This window comes from Telopea speciosissima, chromosome 8 (assembly GCF_018873765.1).
Source record: "Telopea speciosissima isolate NSW1024214 ecotype Mountain lineage chromosome 8, Tspe_v1, whole genome shotgun sequence".
In the NCBI taxonomy this organism is placed as follows: Eukaryota; Viridiplantae; Streptophyta; class Magnoliopsida; order Proteales; family Proteaceae; genus Telopea; species Telopea speciosissima.
Window position 1 is genome coordinate 58,649,025 of NC_057923.1, and position 18,284 is coordinate 58,667,308.

Genomic DNA, 18,284 nt, shown 5'->3' on the forward strand with positions numbered 1-18,284 from the left:
GATAATTTTACACATTCATATGTCTGGGTGTGGCATCACGCGATCAGACAATGTTTTTTTCCTCAATTTTTTTAATTACTAAAAAACTGAATTCAAAGTTCCATGAAAGGCAAAATGAATTTTACACAACCTGCTTTGGAAGGGGATCTAGCATGATCTTGCATTACCCAATGTCATTGTGCCATATGGACAATTGATGTGGCTATTTTAATTAACGGATAGGAAAGACACCGTTTAGTCTAGATCAACCACATGCCAAAATTCAAAATATATTTTATTTAAGGGAAGAAGGATGCTAGGTTGCGTGGCACCTATGCCTAGACATAGGAAGGGCAAAATGACTGCCCCACCCTGCCCCTATGAAATGAAAAATTCTATCCTTATTGACTGTCCCCACGCACTCTCATTAGTATAGTAATATTCAATGTTTTCATGAATATTTTGATTTTTCTATGAATTAGAATCATGTCTTTTTCAATGCGGCTTGTCTATTGAGTACATCTAGCAAGCATTAAATGTGTTATAAAACACGCAAACTAATTGAGTCCCAAGTATCTAAAATCGTTAGCGAAACTATTTAGGGCTGATAAAACTGAAACCGCTTACTAAATGGTTTTAGTTTCAATAATAAAAATTTTAGTTCTGGTTTCACCTAAATATCCTTGCATCGAACCAAATCAAACCGGTACATCAAAACCGAACCGTTTAACACCCTTACTTTAGTAGTAGTCTCCGCTGTCCACCCCATGTCCATGGAGGAATTTAAAATGTTGATAAAAGAACGATAATAACCAGTCGACTCCCCAAAAGAAGATGGCGAGTCTCATCCTCTCTAATACAGTCCCCACTTCACTCCACCTTAGCAGAAGGACTCAAGTTTCGATCCGACCGTTGCACACCTTCTCATCTCCTGCCATTCGCTTTCCCGGCAGTCTTTTTTGTCGGAATACGAGAGGTTTAGTGGTGAGAACCAGGGCTGGACCCAGCACTTCCAGTCTTATTTTTGCTTTTGTGTTCCCACTTTCTCTTCTTCTCGCCACTATCTTCACCTCTATTAAGATTGCTGATAAACTCGACAGGGATTTCCTCGAAGAGGTAACTTATTTCTTCTTCTCAAATCAAGTATTGGGTTCTATTTTCTGGGCTTTGGCTGTTGTTTGTTGTTTGTTGATTGGATTAGATTTGTTTGTCCACACTTTGTTTTAGTTGTGTTTGGTTGAACTAAATTCAAATCCAAGACCGACCCACCAGTTGTTTGATGTAAATCCGTAATGGGCTCGGGCGATTATAAGATTTTAGCTGACAAGTTGAATCATTTCTGCCCAACATTAGTAATACATTATTGGCGACTGCAGAGGATCCTCTTTTCTCTGTGGTTTGCAAATGCAGTTTCTTAGTAAAATGAGGTCATTTGTAATCAAAAGGTCCTGAAGGGATTCGTTTCTGATGCTTGGTTTCTTATAATATAGATATCTGTGTGTTGCTTTTATATTTTTTTTTACAATTTCCCCCCGCCCCCCAGGGATTCGTTTCTGATGCTTGGTTTCTTATAATATAGATATTTGTGTGTTGGTTTTATATTTTTTTTAGCAATTCTCCTCCCCCCTCCCACCAAAAAAAATAAAAGGGGGGGGGGGGGGGAAGGCTTACGAGTCTCCAATCACTGTGTTAAAAGTCTCCTATTAGCTATTTACATTCTTAAGATGGCAGAACTGGCTTATTATTTTTTTTCCAGTTGAACTATCTCATTGCTGTTCATGAAGGTTGAGAAAAGCCATTCCTGGATATTAAACCATCTGAGTTGTAGGAAAAGAGATCACAATTATTTTACTTTTGTTAATAGCCTCTTGTTATTCTGGCAACTGAAATCCTACTTCAATCTGAACCTCTGCCATCCCGAAGGTTTCCCGACCAAGGGTTGGAGAGTTTATGCGGTCCACTTATTTGATTGCGCTGATGGGTAAATATACTATGATTGCTGAGAAAATCCTGGGAGTGTTCCATTACTTTTTCTGAAATAGAGGCATTGAGGTTCTGCCAATGTGGTTTTATCCTGTTAGATGGTTGAAGTGTGGTGGTATGTAACGATTCAGAACCATAAGGAGGACAAATTCTCACTAATTCAAGTCTAACGAGGGACTCCTAAGAAGGGGGGGAACTGAGAGAGAGAATTAACAAACTAATTGATTTTCTTCCTTCCTCTCAATGAGTCGTAGCTACTACTTATAGTATCGATACACGAGTTACACAACCCTAACTAACAATTAACAACAAACTTAACCAAGAACAAATTACAAGCAGACTGCTAACAAACAAACAACCTAACTAACAACCTTATCCTATCGCCTGATTCCACATTCATAACATGGTACTTCAACCAAGTTATTCACGAAGGATAGTTTGATCCACTTGATCCTTCTATCCGTGATCCATTATTCGAAAGCAAAGGAGCCTTAACTTTTACTATAGACATGTATAAACCTTTTGAGATTGTTTAGGACAGAAGTCATAATACCTAGATCTGGTATAAAGTAACAGCTAAAGCAAAACTGCTTATGAGCCAATCTAAGGTATGTGACAATGCAATCCATAGTTCCATACTGATTCTGATATAGAGCGCATGAATGATGAAACAGGTCACTCAGCTTAGAAGAGCTTATGGTTTGAGAATTGCTCAAAGTAGTATATTGGGTCTATCTGATTATATGCTAAATAGAGAATAGTGGCCTTGAACCCAAGCAATGCACAGACGAATTATTAGGATTGGGAATGATATAAATATAGCTGAAAAGAACACTTTTGATATCAGAATAAACGCTGGCAAGGAGGCTGAGGAACTAAGAGAACTTGAGGGAACTGAGTACCAGGCGCTACGGCGCTGAAGTAACCCATGCCATACTCCCAAGAAAAAAGCTCGAATGACCTTCAACAAAAGGGTACCTGTACCCGAAACTGACACAGGTGGGTAGGTAGAGAATACCTAGGGGTGCGAGACAGCTCTCTAAGGAAAAATTGAAATGAAAAAATTCATTTAATTTGATTTGCAACACCATATTTCAAAGTAATAAACTTAGAATTTTATGCAACTACAAAATTGAATATCTTAGGTGCTAATACTGCTTAAACCATCCCAAACCGCCATATAGATCCTTTTTGAAAATAAACAAACATAAAATATTAACACCATTAATAGTATGAATATATAAAAAAGGGACACGGCCTTGGTCTCCTCACCCTAGCTTAACCAGATGCATGCTTAAACCATCCCAAATTTTGTATATAAGTAGACTCCAAGTTCCTCTATTCACATATCATATATCATTCCAAATGGAGTTTTCCAAGTGACAAAGCTGAACTTTGAAAAGTCAGGACTGTGGGAGACTACGCTGTAGTGGTCGGAGTATTGTAGACGTGCATAGACATACATGGGAATGCATGCCAATACAAAGGAGGTATTTGGTTAAAAAAGACTGAAATTTGACATGTGGCTACTCCAAACCACGTCCTCTCTATACAACTGTCTGAAGAGCCATGTCATCAGTCCACATGGCATAATGAGGGCGGTATGCATAGAAAGACCTTCCTAGGCAGGGCTGTTTTTTGTATGGATCATCATTGATTGACATTAGGTTCATTTTGTCTTTCTATTTTTTTTTTTGGGGGTGAATTTAAAGAATTCTAGTGGATTGTTTGCTAATTTATTGGATGATCCATACTATTATAGAAAGTAGAAAGAGCTTGGTACAAATATTAAATCAATTCATTCTTCTTTCTCCTTTTCTCATCATTTACCTAACTGTTCTATGAACCAGGTTGCTCTTAACCAATCAATGATGGAAGTGCAAGATGATGATGATGATGAAGATAGTCCTATTTCCATAGAGGAACCTGCACTCCCTCGTTCTAGAAATCGTCCCAAACGTGAAGCTTAGGCGTAAATTGTGTTGATTGTGCTTGTACAGTTTTGACTGGGAGATCAGAATCAATGGCATTACTTGCTAATTTGTAGCATATATTAGAAATTCATTTGTGTTACTTTCTCATTGTTCCCCCATTTCATGTTCTGCAGTGACAATGGTTGAGTTTACGAATGTAGTTTTATTTGCATAAAGAGCTTGTATGAGGTAAAGGAGTGCTGTAAAAAATTTGTCTGGCCTTGGCAGCAAAGTGAAACAACTTAGTGTATGCATTTCTTTTGATTAGTAGTAATACAGCCACAAAGTGAAACGCCTTAGCGTATGTATTTATTTTGATTAGTAAAACAATTGACACATAAACCTTGTATCGTCTGGGTGGTTTCTCCCTCATTTCCACCGGCGCTCCTAATCTTCATCCAATCGAAGGATTGCAAGACGTTTTAAGTTAATCATATTATCATTGTTGCATCTTAATATAGCTTACATAACCAAACTATTCAGGTTCAAATGCTGTTTGTTCTCTTTTGAAATTTTTTATTACAAGGTGCTAAAGTATATTAAGATGGAATCGCCACCCGATCAGTTTATCACCCATATTAGTATCAGATTCAACTGCATTCGGTTTCCTCTTTCTTGTTTATTCAATCCTTCTTCTTTCCCCATATCCTCCATTTTGCTAGTTCTCCTGACAAGGGGAAGGTGCTAAAAACAGAAATCCATGCTTCAATTTACAAACCCATCAGCCTATCAAAAATGGTAGTGACACAAATTAATTGATTCCCACTTCCCTGGTTCTTATTTTGGTCCTTTTTATTTCTCCGTATTCTCCTTGTTGGTTCCTCTGACAAGGAAAAGATTCAAGAAACAGAGCTCCTAGCTCAGAAATACAAACCCAGTTTTTAGCAGATACAAGTACCCAAGAGATGCAGACAAATTCTGCATGTGTTTAGTTTGCCAAAAAAAAAATTCTGCATGTGTTTCACTGGTAGGTTTCCACGCGATAGCTCTTCTGTATGGCCTGAACATCCTGTCTTAACATCCTACATTGAATCTCCCACACCCGTGATAGGGGTGGAAAAAAAATGAACTAAACTTTATCTAACAAATGATGGGACCATCAGATCTCAGTCACCATTAGATTGGCACTTTGGCTTCACATTTTGTGTCTGCAAGGGGAGGAGAACAAGGTTTTAAAACAATGAATTGGATAGACCATTGATCCTCCATTGATTTCGATTCAAATTGTTTTAGAATCGGTCGAGAATTGGTTGGGCTCAATTCGAATTGACCGGGCTCAGCCTAATTTACTCGGAATTGGATTTAATCTGAATTGGTGCCTGTCGATTTTAAGTCAAATTGACTGTTTCAGCCGATTCCAATTTGATTTTTAAAAGAGTGGAGACTGCTCTTTACCCACTCTGCATCCCTTGTTGGCTGCTGAGCATATACAATAGAGTTTGGGCATTCGTGGCCTGAGGGTTGCTCTAGGAATAGCCTGAACATTGAGTAGAGGCAGGTCCAGTGTTCTCCTAAACAGGGTACTTTTTTTTTTTGAAAATTTCTAAAAAATTATTTAATAGAAAGTGAAAACACAAAAACAACAGAATATAAGCCAAGCACAGCCAGAGCTACAGTCCCTCCTGATTTGAGTTTCTAATAGACCTGAAATACTCAAAAGTCTCAAACTCAAGATTTAACTATTCTATAATTCTATCTATAGAATATCATTTTATTTATTCTATAATTCTATCTATAGATCTATTGAGTGAATATTTAAAAAAAAAAACCAAAAAGTTATGGAATGAATCATGAAACCCATTACATTATATTCAATACTGACAACTGAAAAAATTATTGATACTGTTATGCTGTTACTCTCTTTTGCCGGCAACTACGTGAGTTTCAAGAAGCCTTATTCTGAAAGCTGTTAAGAACACAATCTCCCCAAAATACACGAGGAAAATTGTAAGACTGGAGATTTAAGAGAAATGCAGGTGTGTTGCAATATAGTATTTTCCTAAACATAGAAAAAGGCCAGGCTAATCAGAAGACCCACAAAAACTGAACCCCTCCCCCATTCATTCTCAACCCTCAAACCATTTTTTTAAAAGCTTTGATTTGACAAATGGAAAATTCCAAGTCCGGATCAGCTACCCACATGGGTACGGGTGGGGGCAGATCTGATCCCTTCATGGGGCATGGGTCCCACACCCTAGAGGTAGGTCCCACACCCCCATGGAGGGTTCAGATCTGTCCCCACCCATCCCCATGTGGGTAGCAAATCTGAACTCAAAAATTCCATCCAGCCTCAAACTTAACAGAAGCATAAACAAGGATGTAACCTACCTGTGAACAAAATTAAAGGGACAGATTAGCTGCCATGCCGTAATTAAAACCACCCTTCTGCTAAACCTAGCAGAATGATCATTAAATTACCACCTAAAAGAGTACATATTTGTACATATGCATGAAAGTACGTATGTTTTCTAAGAAAAACAAATGGAGAAGTGGAGTTTTAATGTAGTCAGATCATCTATCACACTTCAACCAAGAGCTATCAGCCTCAGATTAGTAAACCTTCAGAACTCAGCCTTGTGTCAAGAATCCAAGGCATGAACCTCAAAGCTCCCTAAACATGGAATCCAGAATACAAAATTTAATCAACATCCAAACTCAGGATTCCTGAAATATACTCTCTTCCCTCTCCCCTTCCCCTTTTTAAAGCAAAAGGCAGATGACATTAGGATGTTCAACCAAGGGCATGAGAGAAGTCAGCATTAATTTCCTTGAAATGGCAAGAGGAAACAGAATTGTTACTTAATCAACATCCATATCATTTTCCTTCTCACTTCTGCTTGACCATAGCTTGATAGTCCGATCATGTGCAACGGTCACAAGATTTCCTTCTGCCACCAAGTGACAAAAAAAAAAAAGGAGATTCAGCTGTAAAATTCATATTATTTCAGATGTAGGCATTGATGCAACACAAATAAAACATAAATGGATGCATAGGAAAAACACAGGTACCCACTACTAAGCCATGCAGTATACCTACCTCCACAAGGGTGTATTTTTCTGTAAGGTGAACCTTTTTTATTTTCCCAGTATCTATGCAATAAGTTTCCTAAGTTAATTACTGGTTCTAATTAACCCAAAAAATTGAAATCATGCAAAACCCCTATATGACAGTGTGGAGGAAGCAATGACAGAGGTCATGAAGACAAAGTTTACTAGATATCTAGGATTTTCATACAGCTAAAAAATACGACACATGATAAATTTCGGTATAATGCGTTACAGTAATTGGAAAATACTATGAATATTAATCGCATATATTAATATACTCTTATAGAATGTAGGATAATAATTTAAAATACATATGTACATTAAAAAAGAAAAATATGATAAAGATCAGAATAATACGGCAAAAGCTATTCATAATATGACTAGGGATAAAATAAAAAATTTCCATTCTAAGAAAAACACAGAATTTGGTAAGCATTTTTCTGAAGTTAGGCAGGCCACGAATAATTTGAGAATTCACTATGAACATGACTAGTCAGTCAAATATAACTGTCTATTGAAGAAAATAAATCACAATTATTTTATTCAACTCAAACATTACTTGGAAAAGGTACTGACAAATACTTGACTACAAAGTGAAAGATGAGCTCACCTCCCACTATATCCAATGATGTAACTTTTGATTCATGTCCAGATAATGTCTTGACGGGTTTGAAGTCTCGAGCTGACCACACCTAAACAAGATAAAACCAATCATGGTGAGATGAAATGAAATGCAAAATGAAACACCCAAATCAGAAGATAAATTAATATTCTGGAAGAAAGAATACCTTAGCTGTCATATCATATGAAGCAGTTGCCAGAAAATAGCCTTCCTGCGGCTCAAATTTTACTTGTGAGACAAGGTTTGAGTGAGCTGGTATTATGTACAAGGATTTCTTCTTTCTCAAATCCCAGATTCGGCAGGTATTATCCTCACCACCAGAGGCTAAATGATACCCATTGGGAGAAAAGCTGATTCCCAGGACCTGCAGAAAGACAAATATTCATAAAATCCATCATGAGAAAATCTTACTATTGAACAAAGTAGTTTTATATACATGCCCTCACCGGCTTAACATGGCCTTCCAAGGCAAGAATGCTTCTTCCAGTACGCAGGTCCCACACTCGAACAAGTGCATCTAACCCACACGATGCCACTAAAGATCCATCATGGTGGAAACATATCCCATAAACGCTCCTGCTATGACCTTCTTGAAGAAGCAACTCAACACCAGTGTCAACATCCCACAACCTCCAAGTCTTATCAAAGCTAGCTGTTGCTAAGTACTTCCCAGATGGATGGAATGCGAGACGTGCAAGACGATCCAGATGGCCCTCAAATTTTCTAAGAACAGAACCTTCAGTATCCCATAACCTAGCCGTCCGATCAGCAGAAGCAGTCGCTATGAGGTTTTGGACAGGAGAAAATGCAACATCGGTTGCACGCTCTGTGTGACCCTTTAAGGCAGTGACCTTATTTACTTGAGGCATGCCCCACAATTTAGCAACTCCACTCAAAGCACTGAAAAACAATGCCCGAAAGCTTAAATAAATGCTCATCTAACAAAACAATTACCTTCTATGTTGTAGTTCTTGGAAAACCATCTAAGAGCATACTTTGATAGGTGAATGTTGAGAACTATATGAGACTACATTCAACATTAAAAGTATGCACCAGCTGTCTGTTTCTGTTAATGTCATTTATCACAGAGAAATCTGGTTTGATAAACAATTTTTTTAATGAATAATGATTTTATCATAACAAAAAAGAGTGGATTGTTGATCAGGAAAGGTACAATGGATCATCACAAAAGAAGCAAATATAGAGGAAAATACAACATAGCCGAAGCACCCAGAATCATATCATGGCATCAGGTAAGGCCCAATGTACATTAACTCCCTTTTCTCCTGCTAAAGGATAAAACAAAGATTCCTTTGGATATCAGTAATCCTAAATACAGAAAAGTCAAATCAAAGTTTACATGGACCATAATCTGCTCATACAAAGTTATTGATTATGAAATAGACGAACAAATGGTCTAGAAGATTGATTGGTGAGAAACCAAAATACGGTGAGAGGCCGTGGGAGAGATACCCCAGTCTGAGAGAGACTACCCTATCTTTTTCTTCCCTTCTTCAATTTATTTTCTATTTATTTTATTGTTCTGAAATTTCCTGCAAATCTAAAAATCGATCAAAGTATTTACTGTTGCTGATCTGAAGTTTGTGATCCTCTTGTGGACTGGTTATCACTTGTGACTGGTCTAAATTTCTGATCTGAACTCTTTTTGTGCTTTGTTTTAGATATAATTTTAATTCTGGACTCAAATCCTTAAATCTGATTTGGCAATCAGAAACCCTTCTCCATACCCTGATTATTTTATCTAGTTATGAACCTGTTTTTAAGTTTTCTACATTGGAATTTCTAGTACTTGGGCCCATCACAGCAGGCTGTTTAGGGTCTTTTATCCCCCAGCCTGCATCACCAATTCAACCATGAAAATGAACAGGCCTGCACCTCAGGCTGCAAAAATGAAGTTTACTACAACTATCTAAAGCAAACTAATAAAATTGGAATGAAACAAAAAGAATGGCCAAGAGCACATGAAGATTTTGGTTAATACAATTTAACCATTACAATTTTTTAACCCTGAATTATTGGTTATAGAGTTAAGAGATCCGAACTTCACTCTGCAATAACATAAAACAAAAACAACCCAAACTAGAATAATGTAATCATGATAATCCTAACTCCAGTACTACAAAATCAGATTTTTAAGAGGCCTCAAAACACAGCAAAGGAGATTTGAGAATTTGTACTCACTGCATTTACAAAACTCCGTATTCGGGTAACAAGCACTGTGTATTTACAAAACTCCATATTTGGATAACAAGCACAGAGGAATTTTGAAGTCTACACAGCTCCAAGTAACAATGTTAAGACTATGAAACTTCAAATGTCATGTTGAGGCCCCAAAGAATGAAACATTGTAAAGAGATATTATGAGAAATTCTCATTATAAAAGTTGCCCAAGGGAAGAGGGGATTCAGACCTTTGTTTGTGGCTTTGGATCATCTTATTCCAAATGCAGGTTTTGAAGTTCACAGCTTACAAAATATAAACACACAAACTTGTGATGGAATTTGAAGACTCAAGATCACTCTGACCAACTTTAATAATCTTGTCAATTTATTCATTCCAGATTGCAGTATTTATTTTTGAAAGAAGCAACAAACCAGTCCCTCCAAAGTTGCCAAACTTATTGGAGGAATTGTAAAAGTTAGTACAACTCCAGGTATGTTTCCTTCATCTTCTGGGTTTGGTCACCTTGATGCATAAGGCAACTGGTCCCCTAGGGGGCATCATAACCCCTGCCTTGCTGCCTAGGCGACGCCTTGAAAACTATTTTAACACATGAAATTGACTACATTGTGTCATGCTCAAATCACAATATTTGAACAAGTGATTCATAAAAAATAGAGAATATAGACATAATCGCGTAAATCAAATGGACAGAACTAAAGCTACGAAAAGGAAGAATACCTGGTGGCAAGTAGCTTTCCATCTCGTGAAAAGGAACACCCCGAGAGTGGTCGATCATCACCAATTTCACTGCAGTCAAGGACCAAGGTACCTGCCTGTTTCAGAGCTGAATCCATCTCTGCATCAAGATCTTCATCTGGATCATTCCTTCTCCTCCTTTCACGTTCAAGCCGCAAGGCAGCCTTCACAATTGAATACCTAGCAATATGAACCCGAGCATCTAAAAGTTCTTTTGACCCTTCAGTAAAAAATGGGTACTCTTGAGGCCCGTCAGTGTCACCCTCACCCACCGCTGCAGCAGTAGCAGCCTCCTCATCCTCATGAGCTTTCAACAACTTCTCCAACTGTCCTTCAGTCTCAAGCTTCACCATAATCATCCGTAACCTCTCCCTCCTTTCCATCTCCCTTTCTCCAAAAAATGTAATTGGCTCACCAAGCCGGCGGAGACGAGCACGGACAGCTGAGTCATTAGTGGGCACAGCAAGAGCATAAGCACGTCGCTTCATCAGAAGTTCCTGCATTGCTTTTTCCTGCCTTTCTCGGATCAGTTTACTCTCTTCTGATATCTCATAATCCGCAGATGAACCATGAGCAGCATCACGGTCTGAATCCGAATCAGAGCCATTTGCTTCAGTGTTTTGTGGGACAAGGGGACGGATGACTGGTGGACGAACAGGAAGTGGTGCCAGAGGGCGGGGAACTGGGGGAGGTATTGAGGATATTGGAGCTATAGGCGGCATAATTGGTGGTGGGGTTGCTGGGGTAATTATAGGTTGGGGAAGAGGTTCCGGTGTTGCAACAGCAACAGGAGGAACAGTGGGAATCGGAGGCAGAACAGGAGGAAGATTAGTGGCTGGAGCTGTAGTCAGATCATTAACAAGTACCTCTGTTGTTGAGGGATCTGAAAGAGAGGTGCTTGTATTGGGGTTTTCTTCTTCTTCCATGATGCTCTAAACCAGAAAAACAGACACATTGTAAAAGTTCAAAATTGAAGAAGTGCCCACAAATTAATCACTCGTTCTCTAATGGGTTCTTGCACCACATCTAATTTAGTGAAGGAATGACGTAAAACTAATTATTATGTTTTCTTCTTTCATACTGTATCACTTGCAAACTGGAATAACAATATTAAAAAAAAAAAACTCATTTGGTACATGGAAATGTTAAATGAACTAGGACAACTGTTCAATAATATAGGAAGCCTACAAAATTATCCATTTTATGCAATTGATTGTTGTCAAGCATTTTACAGAAAAAAAAAAATTGCTGTCAAACCAGAGTAACAGGAATAATGTTCTTCTTATACTAATCCTTAAATTCTTAGCAAACCTCCTCTAAGCACAAGTCCTTCAAAGGTTTTACCATTGCCTATAAGCCTGTAGGTATGTTAATCACTGACGGTAAATCAATGGTAACACAGTGAACTACCTGAATGCAAGATATCTGAAACTCATATTTGCCTGTGAGTTCCATCAATTACATTGTCTCTCTAGACTCGAGGTTCTAAAACAGTGGTTAGGTGCTATATCCTCTCTTATCTCTCAGCATTATAAAATGGTAGGATACCACACAACATTATATTCAAATAATAACACTTTTCAATAACATTTGTGTAACATTGTAGACATTATTGAATTGTTCGGTCCCACAAAGGCATCCTCAAGTGAAAAATTGGCTTCGCTAGATAATCGTAACCACTTGAAAATCAATATTGGGTGAACCACAATACAAACAAGAAGGCAAAACTTTCTAATTCTTTAACTTGGAGTATTTCTTACTATGTTGATAATATAAATTGATAACGATTTAAGATTCAAAATGCACAAATATATACACCAAAATCGACTCACCTGGGATTGTAGGGTATGAACTATAGATTTTTTCACCACTGATCCAACTTTATCTTCTATTTACCCTGCAAAAATGAAATCCAATAGTTGCTTTATTCCGTCTTCATCTCTGAGTGGATAAAATAAAATTTCATTTAAAAAAAAGCTCAACAGTAAGTTTGATCCTTAAAGGAATGCCCAAGTTGCAAACTAACGATATGCGTGAGGATGAAAAAACCTCGGTTTGACATTTTGGGGATTTTAGGGTTTGGGGTTGAAAACGATGGGGAAATGAGAAAACTTCGGTTTGTGGAACAGGGATAGGGAGAAGTAACGGTTCCCCTATTTGGCCATTCACTTTGACTCGAGTGAATAGAAATCTAGGCTACAGAGAGAAAGCGAAAAAGAGCAAGAGCGACCGAATGAGAAGAGGGTTGAAGAGAGAGGGAGGAGCAACGGTTTCGAAGCTATGCCTGGACACTCGGACGCCTAGTTCAGCAAGTCGATTGAGTTGCAGAGAGAGAAAGTCAGACGAGCTTCAGCTTTGCGTGCTTACGTTCACTCGCGTGGTAGAGAGTTGCAGAAAGCTGATTTTCCTTGCAATGGAGTCGATTTGCCTAGGCTTTGAGTTGCAGAGTTGAAGATGTGAGCCCCCCAAGTGTTTCTCAATTTATGTTCTTAACTATTTTTTCATCCGTTCAGTCCGTGGGAACAAAAGAATGGACCGGGGCTGTTCTATATTGATTCCCACAGAATATAAGAACACCAGAAGTATTCCCAAAAGGAGTGTTACTAAGAGTGCGTTTGGTAACGGTCAGAACAGTGTTCTGAACAGTTCTTTTGTTCAAAAAGAACGAAAAAATATGAAAAAGTGTTTGGATTATCGGTTCGTTTTTTTATTCTTTAAAGACCGAACCGGGCATTTTTGAAGTAAAAGAACGTTCTTTACAGACCGTCTTGGAGACGGTCTGCAAAGAACAAAGAACAAATCGAGAAGGCTATCGAGCAAAACCCGTGACTTCACAATCGAAAGAAACGCAACTGCGAGAAGAGGAGGGGAAGGAAGAGAAGGGAAACGCTCGAACCACCTGCAGGTACAATGGTTTCTCTCTCTCGCTCTCTCCTTCACGCTCTCTCTTCCTTTCTCTGTGTATCTTCCTCTCTCATCCTCTCTTTCTCTCTCTGTCTCGCTCGCTCTCTCCCTGTCTCACTCTCTATCTCGCTATCTCTGTCTCTCTTTGCTCGTTCTTTCCCTCACGCTCTCTCTATCTTCGTCAATAGGACTTTGTTGCAATTGATATGGAATTGGGTTCATTGGATTCAGACGCTTGAGAAAGAAACTTGCAAAGAGGAGGGGAAGAGAAGGGGAAACGAAGGAGACCACCCATAAGAGAACCTGCAGGTACCATGCCCTCTATCTCTCTCTCGCTCTCTCCCTCTCTCCCTCACGTCTCTCTTCCTTTCTCACCCTTTATCTCGCTCTCTCTCTCTCTCTCTCTCTCTGTCTCTCTGTCTCGCTCTCTCTCCCTCTCTCACTCTCTATCTCGCTATCTCTCTGTCTCTCTCTGCCCGTCTCTCTCTGTCTCATTCTTTCCCTCTCTCTCTCTCTCTCTCTCTCTCTCTCTCTCGATCGTTGTTTTGTGATGATCTGACCAGGTCTGAATTTTTTCCTCCCATGTGTCTCAGGAATTGGATCTACATCCCTAAAATTTGAAGGATTCAGCCGAAAGGTATGATTATGGATTTGTTGAGAAAATTGATTTTTCGGTCTGGATTTTTAAGAATGGATGTTAGGGATTTTGGGGATTTTATTCATACATACTGTGATTTTCTGGTTTGTTTTTTAGGTATGGATGTATGGGTATAATGGATTTTGGGGATTTTATTATCTTTGAGTCATTCCAGTTGCTGCTTTTGCGTCTTTCTTCTTTCTTTCTCTGTGATGATTTTATTATCTCTCTGTCTCGTTCTTTCCCTCACTTCAGTTTTTTTGTCTCAGGATTTGGAGCAACAACTTGAAGGATTCTGCGTGATCCTCTCTACCACGACCCTGTCTGCAACTGAAGTGTGAAGGTGACTCTCTCTCTCCCACTCTCTCTGTAAGGTAGCAGATCTGTAGCTCTCTGCTCTCTCTTTGTAATGGCTGTTTACTCGATTTAGTTGGGTTTTTTTTTTCTCTCTCTATTTACCTGAATAGAAATTGCTTTGTATTCTTGATTTTGAATAAATTTTGAATAAATTTTGTATCTGATTTTCTTCCTTATGATTTTATCCTTCTATGGTAATGCAGAATCAGTGTTCTTCTCTATTTGCTTTTTTATTTCTTCAAAAAAAAAGAACATTTAAATTTTTTTGAGCAGATGATCTCTTGATTATGTTGTAAGTTGAGATTGTGGGTCTCTGTTGTTCAGTGGAATGCATGGAGTTTCAGTTGGATATTACATTGTATAATCTATCTTTCCTTGTTTGTTTTGACTGAACTCTGTTGGATATGAAAAGTAAACTTACTATGCATGGGTTTATGTTGGTCTGCTTCATAAAATTCAGTATAATAAAATGCTATAAGCTCATCTCATTACTATACTAGAATGAAATCCTTATTGCTTACATCCTGCTATTTATGTGCTTCTTTTTGGTTAAATTTTATGGTAGACTGATACCTCACAGTGTCTTCAAGTTCATAATGTTGGATCTGCGGTCCTACATAAAAACTGTGGAAGCCTTTATATCCAGGCTAACACGGCTGTTATTCTTATAAATGCCCTTACTTTATATCATCACTAATGTATGTATATGTGTGTCTGCATGGAGCATGTGTCTCTTATTGTTGCTGACTCAGGAATTGCTTTTATTTTTCTATTTTTTATTTTATGAATTCCTCTATTTTTACCACTCAAGATTTACAAAATTTAATCTTCTACATTAAATGTTGAAGGACTTGGGAAAGGTGGGAAGTAAAGTGGGACCCTGTCACATTATAACCCTCCAAATGGTATCCACTATAAAGAAAACTGTCTGTGTGTGTGTGTGTGTGTGTGTGTGTGTGTGTCTAATGTCAGATTGGAGGGCCTTCTTTCTCAATGGTCTCTAAGAGAGAGGGTTTTAAGAAAAGAGAGAGTTTTATTGGCTTGGGAGAAAGTGGTTGCAAGTTTATTGGTTGTACTGAACTTGGGTTTTGGGATGAGACGATGAGTCCTTGAGAGGGAGTGAGATGTTGTGATCTTATTGACCAAATCCTGGGGATAGGAGTGTCATGTCACTCTCCTGCTCTCATCCTCAAATTCTTGCCATGAGAGGAGACCACATATAATTCTCGAATTCAAATGTTTGAGAGCATATTCTAAAGAAAACCACTCCATGGGTTAAGATTAAAAGGAAAGAGTAACCTACCAAGCTGTTGTTGGAAAGCTTTGGAGGAATCCTAGTTATGTTAACTTAAAAAAAAAAATTTTGAAACCAGTAAACTAAAATAGCACAAGTCCAGCCATTATTATGGACTAACAAACCAGCAGGGTAAATTTTAAATTTCAACACATGACCAGAATAATGATTGAAGTCATATGTTCATATTGAAACTCAAACCAGACCCTATGCAGGTCAGATTATATAAGAAATTGTTGGGGTTCTATATAAGAAATTGTTGGGGTTCATGTGTTGGGCCTATGACCAAAACATGGCCTGGCCTCCCCTCCTCCCCCCCCCCCCCCCCAACCATAAAAAAACCCCGAGCTCACTAGAGGGAGACAGCCTTCTGATTGCTAATTTTATTACAAGAGAATGGTGAGTAGCAATTCCATTTTCAGGGCTATGATCAACCCATCTAAGTAGAGTTGTCTTCAGTTAGATTGATGTCAACAGATAGTCTTTCATACGGCAAATGAATTCTACATGACTCCTTGCCTAATAGATGATTTCTGAATTATAGGGCTGTGATGGATCCATACTGTTAGACAGCAGTGCCACCATCATTAGTGATTTCTGAATTATAGGGTTGTGATGGATCCATTCTGTTTACAAGCTGACCAGATTGTATGTTTTTTGCACGTATAGACTGGTGGTCCTAGCTGGGAAGTACCACCTTACAACAAAAAAAAAAAATAGCTGGGAAGTACTACTGGGAAGAACAAAGTAAATTAATTAACAATACTTTATCCTGTGTCCCCTAATCAATGAGTACTTGATGGGTCTTTAGCTCAAATTGGTAGAGCACTTGACCATGTTCCAAGGGGATGGTGGTTCGAATCCACCGAGGCCCAATTTTTATTCAACTGTTCATAGCATTGTCAGTTATGACACTAATCCACATAAGAACCCAATTTTAATGGTATTTTCTAAATTTGGTATATTTTTATAATTACTTTGGTTATGTTAATGAGATATTTTAATTTTATGCCAAGGTTGGTAAGAGAGAAAAGAGTTTTACAAGTATTTATTGGTGTAATTTAGAAGGAAATGGCAATTTTGTAATTAACATCAAATAGGGAAGAACAGGTTTTACCAAACGCCATTTTCGTTCTGAACGGCGTTCTTGAGACCGTTACCAAACAGTCATTTTTGGTCTCAGAACGCCGTTCTAAACAAAGAACGCAAAAGAACGTTCTTATTCAAGAACACCCGTTCTTTGTTGAGACATTTACCAAACGTAGCCTAAATGGGCCCTCTGCGTACTCCTCACTTTCTTTTAGTTGAAGTGTCTCTTACAAATTGACCATTTTACCACTAACCCTTCCATTATTAAATTAAATTAAGGTAGGCGTTCTCTGTGGGGGAGCATGGCATCTATGGGCTAATGAAAGCACACGCGATGGCATCACGGGGAGCGAGATTTCCGCCTTTCATGGGGGTTAGACTGTTAGAGCGATCATTTTGCCTCATTTGACCCCTATTTTTGGTCGTGGGGGCAGTACACTCTATCACAGAAAACTTTTCTCCATTAAACCAATTCTCAAAAGTGGCATTTGGGGTATCTTTGAGTAGAGGAGTTGAAGATGTGCGCCCCCAACTTTTCTCCAATAAGGTCATATTTTCTCACCCTCCACCCCAAACCCCATTTGCAGCCACCGTTGCCCCACTGCTCAACCGGCCCCCAAGTGTTTCTCAATCTATGTTCTTTTTAAATTTTTTCATCTGGTTCAATCTGTGGGAACAAAAGAATGGACCGGATGTCCCAAATGCATTTCTGTTCTATATTGGTTCCCACAGAATAGAAGAACACCAAAAGTATTCCCAAGGAGTGTTACCAAATGAGACCTCTCCTTACTCGTCACTTTCTCTCAATTGAAGTGTGTCTCTTACAAATTGACCATTTTACCACTAATCTTTACATAGTAAATTAAAGCAGGGTGGGCGTTTTCTGTGGGGGAGCATGGCACCTTTGGGCCAATGAAAGCACACGAGTTAGCATCATGGGGGTGGGATTTCCACCTTTCATCGGGGTAGAGTGATCATGTTACCCCCTCTGTGTCTCTGGTCGTGGATAGTACACTCTGACACCGAAAACTTTTCTCCATTAAACCAAGTCGCAAAAGTGACAGTTAAGGTATCTTTGAGTTTTGTTTTTTTTTTTTGTTGATAAGAAGAGTTTATTACCGAGGGAACTAGGGGTGTGAACCGATCGGGCTCGGTCGGTCTCGGTCGGGCCTAGTCGGGCCTCACCAATTTTATAGGCTGCACCGTGTCCGACCGTTTAGGCATTCGGGTTTGCCTTGGGCAGGCATGGTACGGTTTCATTTCGGTTGGTCGGTGTTCGGTCTTTAATCAGGGCAGCCTTATTCGGGCTAAACGGGCCTAAACCGGGTCTAATACAGGCTAATGAGCCGTTCAACTCTAAACAGTATCTAAACGGTGTGGGCTTACTAATTGACATGCAATCAGAATTTTAAGTTCAAACCATCACACCGTTGGGCACTCACTGTACACCTCAACTCA

At 38.8% G+C, this 18,284-nt stretch overlaps 2 protein-coding genes across 2 annotated transcripts; one reads left to right on the plus strand and one right to left on the minus strand.

Moving 5' to 3' along the window:
* The first annotated feature begins 778 nt into the window (after nucleotides 1-778).
* On the plus strand, nucleotides 779-4,205 carry LOC122670566. The gene is made up of 2 exons (XM_043867506.1): nucleotides 779-1,095; nucleotides 3,813-4,205. Exons 1-2 carry the CDS (start codon nucleotides 814-816, stop codon nucleotides 3,930-3,932), a joined length of 402 nt encoding a protein of 133 aa, XP_043723441.1. The 5' UTR covers nucleotides 779-813; the 3' UTR covers nucleotides 3,933-4,205.
* A 2,343-nt stretch (nucleotides 4,206-6,548) lies between these two features.
* On the minus strand, nucleotides 6,549-11,507 carry LOC122670561 (U4/U6 small nuclear ribonucleoprotein PRP4-like protein). Its single transcript, XM_043867495.1, has 5 exons — nucleotides 10,528-11,507; nucleotides 8,052-8,505; nucleotides 7,772-7,969; nucleotides 7,594-7,675; nucleotides 6,549-6,823 (listed from the first exon to the last, which is right to left on the minus strand). Exons 1-5 carry the CDS (start codon nucleotides 11,469-11,471, stop codon nucleotides 6,735-6,737), a joined length of 1,767 nt encoding a protein of 588 aa, XP_043723430.1. The 5' UTR covers nucleotides 11,472-11,507; the 3' UTR covers nucleotides 6,549-6,734.
* Nucleotides 11,508-18,284: the final 6,777 nt, after the last annotated feature.